The sequence below is a fragment of the Anopheles merus genome, chromosome 3L (genome assembly GCF_017562075.2).
Source record: "Anopheles merus strain MAF chromosome 3L, AmerM5.1, whole genome shotgun sequence".
Classification (NCBI taxonomy): domain Eukaryota; kingdom Metazoa; phylum Arthropoda; class Insecta; order Diptera; family Culicidae; genus Anopheles; species Anopheles merus.
The window spans coordinates 16615625-16633017 of record NC_054085.1 but is presented as its reverse complement, the minus strand read 5'-3'; the positions used below and the strand labels follow the sequence as shown (position 1 = coordinate 16633017).

Sequence of the window (17393 nt, the reverse complement as noted above, 5' to 3'; positions counted from 1 at the left end):
ATTTACCCCCTCGACCCCTGTATATTCCGCAGCGTGCCAAAGGGAACATCTCCAAGCGGTGCATGTTTATCGAGAACATCGAAAAATCGGGCGCCATCCGGTACCGGTCGGTGGTCAACAAGAACCGCTCCCTCGGCTTCCAGAAGAACGGTAAACCGATCGGGCCAGCGCGGGCCGGCAGCCGGAAGCGACCGATCGACGAGCGGTGCTACACCTTCAACCCGTCCGATGTGGGCACGAAGCATCAGGACGTACTGTCGCAGCCACCACCAGCACCACCACCCCCATCACCACCACCACCACGGAAGCCGGAAGCGAATCTTCCATCACGTTCACAGCCACCGCCATCACCGTCACCACCACTACCGCCCCAGCCACGCCACCGGCACCATCGGCAGCAGGACGTCGCGTCGCGCAAGGATGCGTCGGTCGGGGAGGCGAACGCCAGCGGCAACTCGCTGCTAGCGGCCGGGCCGTCGCCCGACCAGCACCGACAGTCGCCGACGAACCGGCACCGGCACAAACACGGGCTGGTCGGGCGAACGGGCGGTGGCAAGAACCACCAGCACCAACACCAGCAGGCAGCAGCAGCAGGACACCCGAATCTCGATACTGGCGCGACCGGAGCGATCGCGCCCACCCTGTCCTCGCTGTACGGCGCCATGCTGGATGACCGTGGGCCGCTGGTGCGGGCCTACGGCAAGGGTACGCACCGCCGCAGCCACCTCAACTCGTACGCGTCCGCCCCGGGCGAACTGGCGGCACCGTCGCTGCCCGCCGCCATCGTCACCAAGCTGCCGCCAAAGGGGGCGGGAGGAGGAGCGCCCGCCGGCAGTGGCAGCCTGCTGCTGGACGTCGTCGGCAACGGCGGACTCTTCCGCAAGGAGCCGGCCAATGGTCGCAGCCAGGCGGGAGGAGGAGGAGCAGCAGCAGCAGCGAGTGGGCGGAAAAAGTCGGCCGTCAGGAACGCGCCACCCTCCAGCAAGCAGCAGGGAGCGAGCACGCGAGGGAGAGACAAAAGGGCGTCGGGTTGAGCAGCCGGGCCCGTCGTTTCCACCCGCCGCCCACTCGACTCAACCGAAAAACCCACCCACCATCCCCGTTCTCACCGCCCCATCCGCGTCTTTGCGAGGGGATGGCCCCACCTTTACAACAACAACAACAACAACAACAACAAAAATCCGCTTGTTGGAGCTTTAGCCCCATTTTCTCTATTAGTGTTCACACATACACACCCACATGCACAGGAGCAGGACAGGAAGAAAGCAGCGAACCGTGACCGATTCGGAGGGAGTGTGTGTGTATGTGTGAGAGAGAGTGTTTGTGTGTAAAACGAAGAATGGTTAGCATATTACTATACTATTATTATATTAATATTATTATTATGATTATTAATATTATTATTATTATTATTAAAATTATGCCAGGTATGCTAAGTATGATAATATATGTATACACACACACACACACACACATACACACACACACACACACACAGACAGACACACACACACAGACGCACCTCCATGTAATATTATAGTTTTGTGACGTTCCAATGGGGTTTTAAGCCTTCCTCTTTAGTGTGTAGAAAAGAGAGAGAGAGAGAGAAAAACAGAGAGTAAGTGTGGGTGCGTGTGTGTGTAAATGTATGATTTAGGGCACGACAAGTTTATAATTCCTTTTCTTCTTGTGTAACGTGATTTTTTGCTGGTTCGTTTAAATAGGCCGTTAATCGAGCGATAAGATGCTTGTGTGACGGGATGAATGATAGACAGGCGTACACACACACACACACAAACGCGCGCACGCATTGCCATAAAAAAAACACCAAACCATACCCCACCTATTGCTAGAGTGGGTGGGAAAACACAAAAGTTCAATGCAATTGAGTGAGGAGTGTATGGCGTACGGCATCAAATCCAAAGGACGAAAGCGCACACACACCCACGCCGAGAAGGGCACACGAAGGGCAAAGGAAGACAAAAAGCAAGCGGGGGGAGCAAATTGAAATAGGCCATTTTTTTAGGTGAAAAAAGCTAAAAAACACACACACAAACACGATTGCGTTCAAATTTAAATTTTGCGCATCGGTAGCCTCTCTATTGTAATTGTTTTCCTTTTTTTATTTAGAAGCTTTTTTAACAAACCCCCAACATCAGTACCAATCCGTGAGCCCTTGCAGCCCTCTTTCTCCTTTGTATAGCGGCAAGGAAAGCAAGAACAGCATTTTTTAATCTAATTTACTCCATTTGCCTTTTGATAACTTCAGAACAGAAAAAATATTAAAAATAATTAAAAACAAACCAAACGGAACAAAATAATAAAGCGCACAGTAGCGGAGAACAAAGCCGAACAAAGTGGGCAGGTTTGAGGCAGGTTTTTGGGGCAGGAGCGTCCACGTGGCCGTTAGCGTTGCAACGGCTCTGCAATAAATTGTGCCATGAGAGAAAAGGGAAGACGAACTGCAAATGATAGAAGGGAAGGTATGAGAAGGTTTGAAAAGAAAAGAACAAAGCTATTTGCTTCATCCTCCACTTTCACTATTGACAATAGAAAGCCAGATAGAGCGCTGTGCGTGTGTGTATGTGTGTGGTTTAAGACATAAACAAAAAAGACAGGAAAATAGAGGTTAACAGAAAGATACAGTAAAACAGTTGACTAACAGTCTCATAGCGTGTGCTAGACGTGTTGTGTGTGTAGTGTAGCCATGGGCAAGCCAAGAGGGTATTAGTAGTGTGGTGGTAGTAGCAGTACTTTGTAGTAGCTGAGGTCTAGTGTCTAGTGTTAGTCGAGCCGGTAGCAGTAGGTTGGCTGAAGCGCGCGCGCGCGCGCAGATTGATTAGCAGGAGCAGGAACGAACGAAAGCAAACAAAAACCGCAGCGCAAGAAATGATAAGGAAGAGTTCATGAAAACAAACAAACAAAATTGTGCCTTTTCTTGGTCCTTTCCACGAGCCTTTCAATAAGCAGCAGCAGCAGCAGCAGCCGCATGCTAGCCACTTTTCAAGCGAAAACGTCTAAACTAAACTCAATACACACAAACAAACAAGTATGATAATAATTAGTAACGCAGTGAATGTTAGTAGTAAAGCAGCAGCAGCAGCAGCAGCAGCAGCAGAAAGCTTCACTATACAGCCCGGCCTTTTAAACCCATTTCACTGTTGCGCTTTGCAACGGAACACAGAAAACTGCAAAGAAAAACACATCCTTAGACGACTGCCTGACGCTTGCCTGCCTTTTTGCCAGCCAATTATGTTCTCCAATACACAAAAAATACAGTACCGCACATAAACGCACCGCTGCGCCCACTTGCTCGTTTGCGTGTCGGCTTGCGCATGGTGCGGTTCGTCGCGCAGCGCGTTTAGCTCTCCGTGTCACCGTTGTTGGTTTACGTTTTCTCCTGGGGCTACAGAGCTACTAGGGGTGTGTTTGTAATCACGAGCACACGATGTCTACAATATATCAGTATTACCAGTAATAACCACAGCAATATTTAACATACACAAGCGCACACACAGACACTCACGCGTGAAGAAATCCTTGCAAGGCTTGCTTGGATTGTTACTATTATTGATCGACCGCGACGGGAGTGACAGTTGCCCAGGAATACGTAGTGGACTCTTCGCAATGCAGTACCAAGATTGTTTGTATGTGTGTGAGTGAGAGTGTATTTGTATGTGTGTGTGTGTTTAATTTCAAACCACGTTGCCATTTCGAATATTGCGCGTTGAGTGCCTCTAGTTCGCGCGATTAGTATTTTTGTTTAGTAAGGGATCGGTACATGTATCCGAATAGTGTAGAGTAGAACAACAAAACACACACAAATAGTTTTTTTTTTGTTAAATGGTGTGTGTGTGTGCGTGTGTGTAGCATAATAACCCACTGAGAGTGTTTGTGTCGGTCTTCTTTTTTTTTGTCGAGCTGAATAGAACCTCCAGTATTTATGGTCAAGCTTATGGTAAGGCTTACTGTGTATGAAATACTAAGATGATTGAGAGAAGAAGAGGAAGAGCAAGTGAAAAATAAGGGAAAGGGTTCTCAAAACGATAGAATCGAGTAAAAGAAGAAAACAAAAGAATAAAGAATATAAACAGAAATATAATACATGAAGAGCACAGAAAAGGACAGTAAAAGCAGAACAGAACAGAACAAGAAAAAGAAAAAGATAGTAAAATACAACAAGCAAAATGAAACAAACCATCAAAAACAGTTGAAAATGATTTTAAAAACATTAAACAATACAACCACGTACATACACACACACACACACACACACACACACGCACGCACACACTCAAGCACATTCACTCACACATGTTTGAATTATTAGTGACAGTTTGGTAAAAACTCTCAACTAGCAATTATACTTCACGGTTTTGCAGCCTAAAACCTTTCAGAAAAGTATCCATTTAAACAAAAACAAAACAAAAAATCACACACACACGTGGAAAAGACGCGATTTAAACATGTACCCTATTTTACACTATATTACACACGCCTCCCCGCCACTATACACCGTAAATACACCTACCTTACTCATGATACCCACCCACCCAAAAAAAAAAAAACATTAAAAACAAAATAAATAAACTAAATAAGCTAAATTTCGACGAAGCGATACATAACGTGCGCCGCACAGCCACCGTTTTTCGCACCACGTGCGCGCGCTTGCGCAATATTTGCAATAAGAAACGTATAAAAAGGAAAAGAAGAATAAGTAAAAAGGCAAAACAAAGTAAGCGAGCAAGACAGGAAGCAATTTAAATTGAAGTTATTAAAAGCAGAACAAAAACAAAACATACACACACACACACACTATATTAGAGGTGCAAAGCGTACACTTACACAACAAAACAAATTATAGAGCGCAACAAAAAACAAACAAACAAACAAACTAAAACACACTGAAATCAATCTCATAAAAAGTGGATTAGCTTACAGCTTAACTCACAACCACCTTCACTAACCACCACCACCACCACCATCACCACTACTTCCACCGTTAACCCAGCAGGGAATTGAGCGCAGGACAGGCAGTGCTGAGTGCCACTGTGTGTCTGTGTGTCTGTGTTCTGTTTGTGTCGTAGAACAAGAAGATAACGCCAACCTGGTCGTTTAATGCCAATTAATATTAACGCTCGCAGCAGCAGCAGCAGTAGTAGCAGCATGTTGAAGAATCTCGAAATTAATGTAACTTCCGAAATATAGTAATGCAACAGCGCCAACGCATGCAGCAATGGGCAGCAAAACGATAAGCAAAAATAATAATAATGATAATAATAGCAACAACAAAACCCGAAAACAGAAGAAAATAGAGATGAAAAATACACAACTAAACACACACACTAACACAGTGCCCAGGCGTGTGATACGAGAGAGAGAGGCGAGTGAAGAGAAAATGACTAAGAAAAACACACACACACACACACAAAAGAAGTGGAATAATTTTGAGAAAAAGGATAAAGAAGAAGACGAATGAAGAAAAAAGAAAGAAGGACAAAGAAGAATAATGAAAAAGAGGAAGAAAAATGAAGAAAAACGCTTACGCTAATAATATATATATATGAAACAAAACAAACAACATCAACAAGCAAAAAAAAACCAATAAAACGCCAACAGTTAATGAAGCATTCCAATTATAACCGCACCACGAACCGAGCATTCCGATTTGAAATCAAAAAGAACAGTGAAAAACAGTAGCAGATTAAGAGGAGCTGAGGAGAGGAAAAAGATGAACAAACACATAACGCGCGTAGCATCGTTTCGTTGATTTATGATCGTTTTCGATTTTTTTGTTCGTTCTATGTGTGTGTGTGTATGAGGGGGGGGTGGGGGGTTGATAAAGGGAAAGAGAAGTGAGATGACATTTCATGTCCAGTTGATCACGGATCTTATCAGGGCAAAGGAGGGGGGGGGGGGATGGGAAGAGAGGGAATTCACAGTTTTTGCTCCTTTCTCTTTCGGCGCTTTAATCGCGCTTGACGAGTTTGTTTGCGCTTGACACGTGTGGTCCTTTTTTACCGGTTTGAATCCTGATTAAATGGAGAAAGAGCATTGGAAAAAGAGAGGAAGAGAGATAGACACACACACAGTGAAGGTGTCACGAGCTGTTCTGTTCTGATCCCGGTCCATTCCATCTTTGTGCAACGGCTACATGGATTGCGAAATCGTATTTTTCGTGGATCGTAGATCTTCTCTCCCACACAGCTCCCCACGTGGTGTGTAGCAGGCCATGCTTTCGTGTCTCGCTGGAGACATTGTAAAAATAAAGAGGTTTTTTTTTTGGCGCCAACAACGCTTCCCGCTAGATAGATAGTCTTCATCATTACCGCCCGGGCACACATGACATTATTGGGAACGTTTTCTTTTTTTTTCTTCTTTCGTTTAAGCAACTTGTATAAAAAACACACACACTCAAAACTTGTATTAATATGTTCTTCTAAGTATAAAAGGGATGTATGGAACCCCGCCCCAGTTGGTTAGGGCAGAAAACAGATAGAGAGAGAGAGAGAGAGAGAGAGAGATAGAGAGAGAACGAGAAAAAGTCTCTTTGAAACAAATCTTAGCCGATAAAACAATGCTAGAACAGTACAGAAAAGGGAATAGGGAACAGCTAAGGAAGAAGTAGTAGTCATACAAATAGAATGATACCCTCACACCCACACACACACACACACACAACGGAGGAGAGGACGGGGGGTACCATTTTAAGTTCTCACTTTTTCAAACCCATTTTTGCTTCAATCATGTAGCAGCAGCAGCAACAAAAAAAAATCAAAAATCACGATTAATGTACTACCAACTAAAGAATGCCATTTTCATCTAGAAGAGCAGCATCCTTCGCGCCATAGGACCTTCCATCCGATTCACTACAACCACCTCCCCCCCCCCCCCACTCTCCCTCCATCTACCCTCACCATTTGCCACCCACCCCGCAAAAATGCCGTTTATTTATTCTGTAATGATTTTGTTTTTTGCAAGAAAAAAAACCAACTTATTTAAGTAATAAATTATCTACCACGACAATAATCGTTCATTGTCAACAGCAATAACTGTGGAGCGGTGTTTTTGTGTTTTGTTTTTGTTTTTGCTTGTTATACGCTGTGCACCAATTTAAATTGCCAATATTGATAGCAGTTTAAAAATGGAGAAAGAAATCTGTATTTTATTTTATTTGTATTCCCTTTTTCTTCCGATGCTGATTTTGTAGCCCATTGCTTCCGGATCGTTCGCTTTCATCTCGTTTCGCAACGCTTCTAGAGAGGACGGCAGAGGATGGTGGCCACTATCAAGTGCTTTATTTTTAAATATGCGATCCGGCGGCATTGGGTGGAAACAGCGGAAAAAGCTCATACATGCGCTGCTCCATCGAGCCAAGATAATGACGATGAAAGCAGGGAACACTATGCGTTAACAAACAAGCAAAACGCAAAAGCAAACGCCTGCCCCACCAGGAGGAGGATCCGCGCAGCGATAGCGAACCGTGGCACGTGTCGCAATAATTCATTTATGGTCCATCACTTTTTGCGCCATTCCGCGTTTTCCGCTTCCCGCGATGAGCGCACAACAATGCGCGAGCGCGCTGCAATAAAACGGTTCGATTACACTCCTTTTACGCTCGTTTTTTAATTCAATTAAAAAGCGGAAAACATGATTCATGCGCTCGTTAACGATCGTCATATGAAAGTGTACGCAGCGGCGGAGGACACTCACACACACACGCATACGGCGCGACATGTTTTCTTTCATCTTCATGTTCTTTGTATTACACACCACCGTGGGGTTGTTGCGCATCGAATCAAAACCGATCACATACACACTTTATTGCTTTCATCACTTGTACATAATGTAACACATTTATGGCTTTTCCTATTGAATGCTTTAGTTAACGTCTTCTTCTTCTTCTTCTTCTTTTTGTTCCATTTTAATCAATAAGCTCACTGGTTTCCATCCATACACCGACCAAACCGATGGTGCGGGATAAAAGTATATAGCAGGGCATGATGATGATGATGATGATGATGATCATTTTAACCCTTGGATCCTTTCCCCCCCGGGGGTGAATCTTACACAACGATGCTGTGTAGCAAATGCTCCCATTGTACCGATTTGTGTGCGCATTGTGGTGCTGCTACCCGTGTTTTTCCTGTTTCCAGTGTGATTCTGTGTAACAAACCCTTAGACACCATTTAATGATCGCTTAACTGATTATAAATCTTTTTTACGCTTTTGCTTTTGCAATATATGTATATATATCTATATCTATACAATGTAGTATAATAGTAGAGGCACATTCGATTGTTGCGCGTTTCGCGCCATTGTTGTACACAAAAAAACATCCACACACACACATACACACACACGCACACAGACGTAACATTCTAGCAGCGGGGTGTATGCTACCCAATGCTTTCGTTTCAAATACTGTTCAAACGCTGGATTAGCATTCGTTCCTAAACTCCACGATCGATAAGCCACATTGCGGGTAAGACACAACGGAAACCAAACACCAGTGAAAGAAACGATAGGGAGAGAGGGAGAGAGAGAGCGAGAGAGAGCGAGAGAGTGACAGACCGTAACCCTGCCCCCCCAGGCGTCACTCCGTCTGCAGTGGCCGGATGCTGGTGTGCACCAGCAGTGTGGCCAGCTCGAGCTCCTCGCTGTACTTGTTGCGCAGCACCACGCTCCGGTAGCCGGTGCGGATCGAGCCGAGCGGAAAGACGGCCTGGCCAATAAAGTTCGGCTCGCCGAACATGTCCTCGTCCTGCACCTCGAACCGTATCATCGCAAAGTGTGGGTTCGCTATCCGAAACTCGCAGATTTCGTTCCAGATCGGGTTCAGCCCGTTGTCCGCTTTGCAACGAGAAAGAAATGGAAAAAAATGATTTTAAAAATAAAAAGCTGGTAAGTAAAGGCACGCATACAGCCAGCGGGGGGGGGGGGGGGGGGGCACGCGTGACACACCTACCTATCGCTCTGGTACGATGCTTGATGCCACCGTCGAACGATGCGCCCAGCACTTCCACCTCCACCAGCGGGCTGGTAATGTTGCGGCTCACCTTGCACAGATTGCGCCCGCCAATGATGCGCACGTTCACGATCACCTCGCCCACCCCAACCAGCGTGTTCGGATCGGTCGGATCGAACTCATCGCGAAACATAAACTCCGGCTTCAGCAAATACCCGCAACCGCCATTGTCCCGAAACTTGGCCTGATTCAGCTGCATCGGTTTGTCCGGCGTCTGGAAGTTCAGCGCAATCATCTGCGACCCACAGTTCCACAGTGCCGTCGGATGGTAGTTGGACGAGTCGAGCCGCTGCCCCTTCGGGTACACCCGGCTCAGGTGGTTCCGGTGGTAGCGCACAAACAGGGCGCGCGTTTCCGCCTGCAGAAAGTACTTTTCCGCCTTCGTCTCCGGGAAGCTGGACATTTCGTAAAACACCCACGCCGCCGGATGGTGCTTGAACGGCACGCTGCGGCAGTAGATGATCAGATCGGACATCTCCTTGGCCACGCGCGAGTTGCGCTCCATCTTGCGCCGCTCGTTCTCCATCGCGCTCGCGTTCTGCGCCGCCTCCTTGATCGCGCACATCCACTCGTACGCCAGCTCCTTCGTCTGCACGCCCACCTCGAACACGTTCTGCATCGTGGGGTTTTGGATGCGCAGGATGCGCTCAATGTCCGGATGGTTGCTGTACGCCATCTCCACCACCGCCCCATGCACGTCCAGCGAGCCCTTCTGCAGACTGCCCAGCATCAGCGGCTCATTGGCGCCCTCCTCCACCAGCGTCCCGTCGTCCATCGCGCTCAGCTCCTGCACGTAGTTGGCGGGGAAGTAGTGCTGCCGCTTGCCACCGTAATCGCCCAACCACCAGTCGTTGCCCCGCTTCACCACGTTCGTGATGATGGCGTGCTTGCAGAACGACAGCTCGTCGTCCCGCTGCGCCTTGTAGTCGTACAGCGCCTTGACCGTCACGTTTTCGTTGGTAACCGTGGCCGGATCCATATACCCGTAGCCGCCACTTTCCTCCGGAACCTGTGAAAAATTAAAAAAAAAAGAAAAATGGTACTTTTGGAACGGAAAAGGGTCCTGCAAAACAGGTGGACCACCACTTACGTCCATCGTGTTGATGCGGCGTATCATCTCGCGCGGTATCGGGTACGTGAGCGTCACCTTCCGGTACAGCGGGTGCTTAGAGTAGAAGTTGACCAGATCGACCAAACTTTCAAACTCCATCCCGCCCATCTCGTACAGGCGGCCTTCCACCCGGATCCGGCAGTGTTTAAACTTACCGTGCGCGCTGCCAAGCAGAAGATGGTTAAGAAGAAGTTAGTTACGATTTGAGCCAAACCGTCAAACGCTAGTGGTGGGAGCTCGGATTTGGACCTTTCCGATTCCAAATCCGTGTTCGGAATCAATTTTGGAGCTGATTCCTATGTTGGAATCGAATTCGATTCCGGGGCCGATTCCGGAGTTGCCACCGGAGCCGTTTGTGGATTCGATTTCGAATCCGTAATCGATTCCAAGATCAGAATCGGCTCCGGAAACGGAATCTACCTAAGAAGCGCAATTTGCTCCGGAAACTCCGGTATCCGAATTGACTCCAGAATTGGTATTAGCTCCGGAATGACAATCAGTTAATGAATTGAAATAAGAAGTTTTAGATGCGAAATCGGTCCAAGAATTTCCATGAGAATTGATCGTTTAGAAGTAAATTTGGATTTTTTGCGGACGAAGCATCCTTGGACCCAAATGCACAGTCTTATGGAGATGGCGGAACCGGCTCCGATTCTGAAGCCACCGATTCTGATTTCGTTCCAGAACCGATTCTGATTCCAGAACCTACTCCGGAGCCGCCTCCGAATCCGATTCTGGAACCGATTCCAGAACCAACTCCGAAGTCGATTCCTATTCCAGAGACGACTCTGATTCTGATTCCGGAGCCGATTCTGATTCGGGAGCCGATTCTGATTCGGGAGCCGATTCCAATTCCGGAGCCGACTCTGATTTGGGAGCCGATTCTGGAGTAGTATCCGAAGCCGTTTCCGGTGTCGACTTCGATTCCAGAACCGACTCCGAAATCAGAATCGGCTCTGGAATCGGAATTGACCAGATAATCACAATGTGATCCGGAAATGACATCAGAATTGACTCCAACTCAATTGGAATTAGCTCCGGAATAACAATCAGTTCTTGAATTTAAATTTAGAAATTTAGAAGCAAAATCAGTCTTGACATCTCCATGAGAGCTCATCGTTTACAAATAAATTTGGATTCTTTGCGGCTATCAATACGTAGCATCATTGGACCTAAAGGCCTATTCTCATGGAGATGCCGAAACGGACTACGACTCCGACGCCGATTCTGATTTCAAAACAAATTCCGATTCCGGGGCCAATTTCGATTCCAGACCTGATTCCACCTCCGGAACCAATTCTAATTCCGAGACCGATTCTGATATTGGAGCTAATTCTGATTTCGGAACCGTTTTTGATTCTCATTCCGAAGCCGATTCCGGAGCCAATTCCGGAGCCAATTCCGGAGCTGATTCCCATGTCTAACCAATTTTGGAGCTGATTCCCATGTCTAACCAATTTTGGAGCCGATTCCTATTCCAGAATCGACTTCGATTCCTGAAACAATTCCGAATATGGAACCGATTCTGATCCCGGAGCCGATTCCGATTCTGATTCCAATCCCGGAACCAATACCGGAACCGATTCCGATTCCGGAATCGATTTAAATTCGGACCTACAAACCGAAATCGATTCCTGAAAACTTCGGAGCTAGCAGGAATCGATTCCGAAGAAAACTTCATGCTTCCCATCACCACAAACAACACACACACACACGAACACTTACCGAAACGATATAACGAAGGCTTTCGGTCCCTTTTCGCTCGGTCGCACCAGAAAGGCGCCATCCTGCGGTATCTGGTTGAGCACGATTTCCGACTGTTCGCGCGTAGTCGTCTGGTGGTACCATTCCTTCGTCTCGTGCTTGTTCGGCTGGGGGACCGGTTCCTTCAGTGTGATGTAAAATTCCTACCAATACAAAAAGAAGAAAAAATAATTGAATTTAATGATAAAGAAAGGGATGAATTACTTCACCCAAAAACCGATGATGCCCCTACCGCACTTCGCAACGCATTCTGCCGGTAGTACATGATCAAGCTGTACAGACTTTCGAACAGCACGTTCTCCATCAGGTAGTACTTCGTCACGCCCTTGTCCTGCTTGAGCTTGATGCGACAGTGGTTCGGTTTGCCCTGGCGCCAGAACGACAGACAGTAGTCCCCCACGAAGGTAACGCTTTCGCGCACGAGAAACGTCCCATCGCCAAGGTGGGAAAACTGTTGCAGCAACTTTTCCGCCTCCTCGCGCCCCCCAGACAGCTTGCCGTGGAACCAATTCTCGCCAAAGTGTAGCTCATCGTTGGACAGCACTGCACCGTCCCGGGACTGTCGGTTGGTGGCGAATCCGTTCTCTTCGCGCTCGTCATCCCGTCCATCCGCGTCACGATCGGGGCTGCAATGGGGTAGTGAAGTAGTGCAATTAGTCCTTTCCAACTACATGACCCCCCACCACGGTACTTACCGCTGACTGTCCGTGTAGAAGAGCTTGTGCTGCGTCAGCACGAAAAAGTGCGCATTCCAGCCCTTGTCCACCGGGTCCTCCAGGTAGAGGATCCCGTTCTTCACCGTGTTCCGTATGTCCAGCTCGCTCTCATCGTTGCCGCGCATCAGTACGGCCGACTCCTTGCCCGCCTCGTCCACTACCAGCATCCCGTTCTCCGGCAGCTTCTTGTGCTTCAGTATAATCTTGCGCTTCAGCTGCTGCGGCGACGGTAGCTGCGCTTCCGCCTTGTCGATCGGTTGCGTCAGCAGCATCTCCCCGAACACTTCCTGCATCGCTTGCGCCATCCGGCGCTGCTGCGTCAGCGAGCAGTTCTGCTCGATCGACAGTATCAGCGGGTACTCGGACGTGATGAACGCGTGCTCCTTGATCGTGCGTATCACGTCCATAAACTTGATGCGCGTCGTGAACGTGTGGCCGTGGAAGATGAGCGGCATATTGTCCGGCCCGTCCCAGCAGTCCAGCTCGATGCAGCGGCACCCCATGCGCAGCGCCCGGGCGTACGCTTCGACCGACGATTCGCTGGAAAACTGGTCCCCGGTTAGGTAGGTGTTGTGCGAGGACGAGATCCAGTAGTGGGCGAGCGGGCGGCTCATGTCCTGGTACACCGTGTCGCACCGCTTGTCCCAGATTTCGTTTTGGCGGGAAAACAGAAAATCGATAAACTGAAACGAGCACATGGGAAAAGATTTTTTTCGTCATCGTGGATTGCAAAAATCTCACTTTCTAGCTCCTACCTCATGCAGCCGAAGGTACGGTTCGCTCACGTCGCGTGCCGGATCCTGGATGTAGTCGTTGATAAACTTCGCCACCGTTTCCTCACTGTGCCCACCACCGGGGGTTCCCTCGTCCTCCTGCTGCTCTTTGGTGAGAAAGCGGCGAAACTCTTGCAGCGTCACCGTCTCCCCGTTCTGGCTGTACGTGGCCATCCGCAGGCCGTCAAAGTACTCCGGCAGCGAGGCCGGCGGCAATATCAGCCGCTGGTACAGGCGGGTAAAGTCGTCGAACCCGAGCTCGTTGCGGCGCCGCGTGTCCACCTCGTGGAAGACTTCGTTCAGCTTGGCGGTGGATATTTTGCAGTTAATCTTCGGCAGAAAGGACCGCACGTCCTTCAGGCTGGCCGTGCCGTTCGCCTCCATCAGGTAGAATTCGCGCCGCAGCCAGCGCTCTATCTGCAGCCAGTACGGGGCGCTCACCGTGTCCGAGATCAGATACTTCAGTCCTTTCAGCCACATGTCCGCTTCCTTTTCGGAGAATGCTACAATAAGGAGAAAATGTGTTTCATTGGTAAAGGATTGTCCTTTCTGCCGCAGTGCTTGCCCACGAGTCACTCACCCACGATCGAAACGGTGCGCAGCTTAAAATCATTCCCGTGCAGGATGACGAAACATTTGCGCGGTTCGCTCTTCTTGGCCTCTTCCGGCCACTTCTCAAAGTCTTTCGACTTTTTGCCGGGCCGCACCTCCTTCACCTCGCGCAGCTCCAGCGACCCCTCGTAGTTGCTGCGTCCGTTCGTCTGCACCGAGGACCAGATGATCTGGAAAGGGTGAATCGATTGCATTAGTGTTCCGTTCCAGCTACCATATGGTGGCCCCCATCCCACGTGTGCCCCACCACCACCACCAACCTGTCGCGTTTCGCGGCGCAGCATAAGCGTTTTCTTTTCCGGCCGTTTGCGGGGGTAAAACTTCTGGATCAGGGTGCCCCGCTCGAGCTGGCAGATGATCTGTTCCATCTCGCCGAGCGCCGCCAGGCAGCTGGTGCCCGTTCCGCCGATGCTGAAGCTCATCCTGTTGCCACACGTTTCTTTCCTTTTTCCCCTTCTTTGAGGGTCCAAAATTGCGTTGCACTGGCAGGAAACGAACGAATCGCGCGCACACACACAGAGGCCTCTCGTTCTTTCGTTCTTCCGGAGACTATTATATCCGGGGGCACTATTATATCGACGTGGATCGGGCGCTGCGGGAACGGTGCGTGTCCACGATCTGGGGAAACATTGTGCCCCGTTTCGAAACTACCAGGAAGGCAACGGGAACGGGAGGGAAAAGAAAGTTTCCGTCCGTCCTATCGTCGACAGGAAAACTTAAGCTCGCGAGAGAGAGGAAAAAAAAGAAAACAAGAATAATAAACGTTGGTCGGATGTGAAACGTCAAACGCCAGCGCACAAGTGATTCACGGTGGAGGTGCCGGATGGACATGTGGATTCAAAATACGGCACCAAAACATTGCAGGGAGAAGTTATTTTAGGGTCGAAGGATTTTAAATACCATTTTCCTGACTGTGAAAATTATCAGAAAATAAAATGGAACTGTAAAGGCCGGGCTACATTGATCGTACTCCGTAGTATAATTTTTGTGAACGCGTACGCCATCTAGCGGTGACGGGTGGAAGCTAAATGCTGGCATAATTTATCTGTCAAAAAACGTTTTGGGTCGAGGAGGCTATAATTTTACCCAATGAAGGATAGATATTCGAAGATGCGGAGAAATGTTGCTTAGCGCTTTGTATGAATGACGATTTGTCCAACAACAACAAATAACGGCCTACTTTGTTGCATTTTATGGACGTTTATCAACATTTCAAACGGCATACAAGTAGCCTGGTCGAAACTTGATGAGACACCAAGTATGAATAATTTTGACACATAAATTATACCGACATCTAGCTTGCGCTGGTCGTCGCCAGATGCGCTAGTGAAAATAAAAATTACACTACGGAGTACGATCAATGTAGCCCGGCCTTAAAATTATCAAAATTGCAATAAAAATACTCTTTTTCTAACTTCTATGCAAATTACCTTTCCACATGCAAGCACAGTGTATAGGCACCTTAACCTCGGAGCGCAGCGCGATCAAAGTGACCAGAAATATCGAATTACCTACTAATTCACAGATGGGACCCTAAAAATATTGATTTTTTATATTTTTCTTACCGAAAAACACAGGTTTTTCTTAATACTGCTGGAGAAACCATCAAATAATTTTCCTATTCATTCATTGAAGTGTATAGCTATACTCATCAAAACAATCGCAATTTCAATCGAATTAGTGCCATTTTAATCGAAATTGTCAAAAGAAATAGTCTACGACAGAACCGATAAAATCGCATCCCATGGGGCTGAGCCGCAACTCTAAGCAGCCGCGTAAAGCCCCTAAAAAAGAACTTAGGCTTAGTGTCCCTAGTACAATTTCCAGATCGACACTTCAAAAAGGCCGGCATTTGTGTGGTCGCTGAACCAAATCTAATATGGAAATTTCGTTGTGCAGATAAGTTCCTTCTCCCTCCGCTCAACACTTCTTTTTATTTAAGTTTCAAAGTTTAAAATCTACCGAAAACTACCGAAAAAATGTGAAACTCCTGCCGAAGACCGCCAAAATAATCTGTCCACACTGGCAGTCATCCACGAGCTGTCAAACAGCCACCACTTTGACAGCAGCAGATAGGCAGCGATACAATTGGAACCTGCAGCGAAGACTTGCACATTGTTGTGTTATTTTCGTGCGAAACAATCGAGTTATTGGCGCGTGCCGTGTTTCACCACAATCCCCCCCTGCTACAAAGATGCATCGTTCTAAGACCGCACTAAACCTGCTGCAACGGTTGGACCGGCTGCGGACGGCTTCCAGCGGATCGCTCATTACAAGGTACGGGATGGACAAACAGCACGTTGCTCCATCATCACCCGGTGAAATGGGATGATGTAACTCCGAACGTTGCACCGCAATAGGCCCGGTTTGTGGCGCATCGTCCTGTTAATTATTACGTTTCCGTTCTCCCTCCCCAAGACAAATGCAGATGGTCAGCACAGCACAAGCAGCCCACAGTCGGTTGCTTTGGCACCAGGCACCGGTGCGCCACTTTTCCACAGAGAAGGACACAGCACGTGTCGAGGAACCGACCGAGAACGAAAAGAAGCTAACCGTAGAGGTGGAGGAGTTGCGCAAAGAAGCGGCCGAGCTAACAGAGAAGGTCAAATCCCTGGATGTACGTATGTGTTGGGCCTTATAGCACGTTCATCCTAATTGACGCACGGATATCTACTTACAGGATAAATACAAACGTGCACTGGCGGAAAGTGAAAACATCCGAAGACGACTCACGAAACAGATTGACGATGCGAAGCTGTTCGGCATTCAGGGCTTCTGTAAGGATCTGCTGGAGGTGGCGGACATTCTGGGCCACGCGACGGAAGCCGTGCCGAAGGATGAGGTAATACGTTGCGTCGCCCCTTAGGAAACTGATTAGCATTTTCACTCACACCGCTGCTACCTCTCGTTGCGTAGATTTCCGATAAGAATCCTCACTTGAAAAATCTGTTCGAGGGACTTTCCATGACGCGGCAGCAGCTGAACAGCGTGTTCAAGCGGCACGGGCTCGAAACGGTCAACCCGATGAACGAGAAGTTTAACCCGAACCTGCACGAAGCCCTGTTCCAGCAGGAGGTGGCGAACGTCGAGCCGAACACGGTGGTGGTGGTCAGCAAGATCGGCTACAAGCTGCACGACCGCTGCATACGTCCCGCGCTTGTCGGCGTAACGAAGGGTTAAGGAGAAGCACACAGGATACTACAAAGAGGGCACACACAGAAGAGCGAAAGGGGGGATGAAGAAGCATGTTTAGCTGGTCCTTTCCCAAGGGACACAAGCAAAAAGAATTCCACAAATAAAAAGAATCCGTAGGACCGTTGGTGTGTTTTGAGCGGTACAACCGACAGCTGTGTGTCTGGTTTGTGTTTAAATAAATCGTAAACAAAGAT

The 17393-nt window shown here is 48.2% G+C and overlaps 3 protein-coding genes across 5 annotated transcripts in view; 2 read left to right on the top strand and 1 right to left on the bottom strand.

The window, feature by feature from the left end:
• The window catches only part of LOC121598727 (translation initiation factor IF-2-like), an 88211-nt gene extending 84042 nt beyond the window's left edge, over positions 1–4169 (top strand). For all 3 annotated transcript variants that reach the window (XM_041925961.1, XM_041925959.1, XM_041925960.1), the window contains one exon: positions 33–4169. In XM_041925961.1, coding sequence (XP_041781895.1) covers positions 33–1034 — 1002 coding nt within the window. In that variant the 3' untranslated portion in view covers positions 1035–4169. The remainder of the gene's footprint in view (positions 1–32) is intronic.
• A 3629-nt stretch (positions 4170–7798) lies between these two features.
• Positions 7799–14805, bottom strand: LOC121598261 (1-phosphatidylinositol 4,5-bisphosphate phosphodiesterase gamma-1). Its single transcript, XM_041924854.1, has 9 exons — positions 14265–14805; positions 13973–14174; positions 13375–13895; positions 12599–13302; positions 12136–12529; positions 11865–12046; positions 10119–10302; positions 8969–10037; positions 7799–8853 (listed from the first exon to the last, which is right to left on the bottom strand). Exons 1-9 carry the CDS (start codon positions 14424–14426, stop codon positions 8597–8599), a joined length of 3675 nt encoding a protein of 1224 aa, XP_041780788.1. The 5' UTR covers positions 14427–14805; the 3' UTR covers positions 7799–8596.
• A 1244-nt stretch (positions 14806–16049) lies between these two features.
• On the top strand, positions 16050–17348 carry LOC121598265 (grpE protein homolog, mitochondrial). Its single transcript, XM_041924857.1, has 4 exons — positions 16050–16281; positions 16423–16621; positions 16685–16846; positions 16921–17348. Exons 1-4 carry the CDS (start codon positions 16199–16201, stop codon positions 17182–17184), a joined length of 708 nt encoding a protein of 235 aa, XP_041780791.1. The 5' UTR covers positions 16050–16198; the 3' UTR covers positions 17185–17348.
• The last annotated feature ends 45 nt before the right edge of the window (positions 17349–17393 follow it).

Excerpts from the sequence above, each read along its gene's own strand:
- LOC121598261 (XM_041924854.1), bottom strand. The coding sequence starts at position 14,426 with ATGAGCTTCAGCATCGGCGGAACGGGCACCAGCTGCCTGGCGGCGCTC. Across the intron at positions 14,175-14,264 it reads TGCGCCGCGAAACGCGACAG|ATCATCTGGTCCTCGGTGCA; the intron begins GTTGGTGGTGGT and ends CACCCTTTCCAG. Across the intron at positions 13,896-13,972 it reads GCGCACCGTTTCGATCGTGG|CATTCTCCGAAAAGGAAGCG; the intron begins GTGAGTGACTCG and ends TCCTTATTGTAG.
- LOC121598265 (XM_041924857.1), top strand. The coding sequence starts at position 16,199 with ATGCATCGTTCTAAGACCGCACTAAACCTGCTGCAACGGTTGGACCGG. Across the intron at positions 16,622-16,684 it reads AGAAGGTCAAATCCCTGGAT|GATAAATACAAACGTGCACT; the intron begins GTACGTATGTGT and ends ATCTACTTACAG. Across the intron at positions 16,847-16,920 it reads AAGCCGTGCCGAAGGATGAG|ATTTCCGATAAGAATCCTCA; the intron begins GTAATACGTTGC and ends CTCGTTGCGTAG.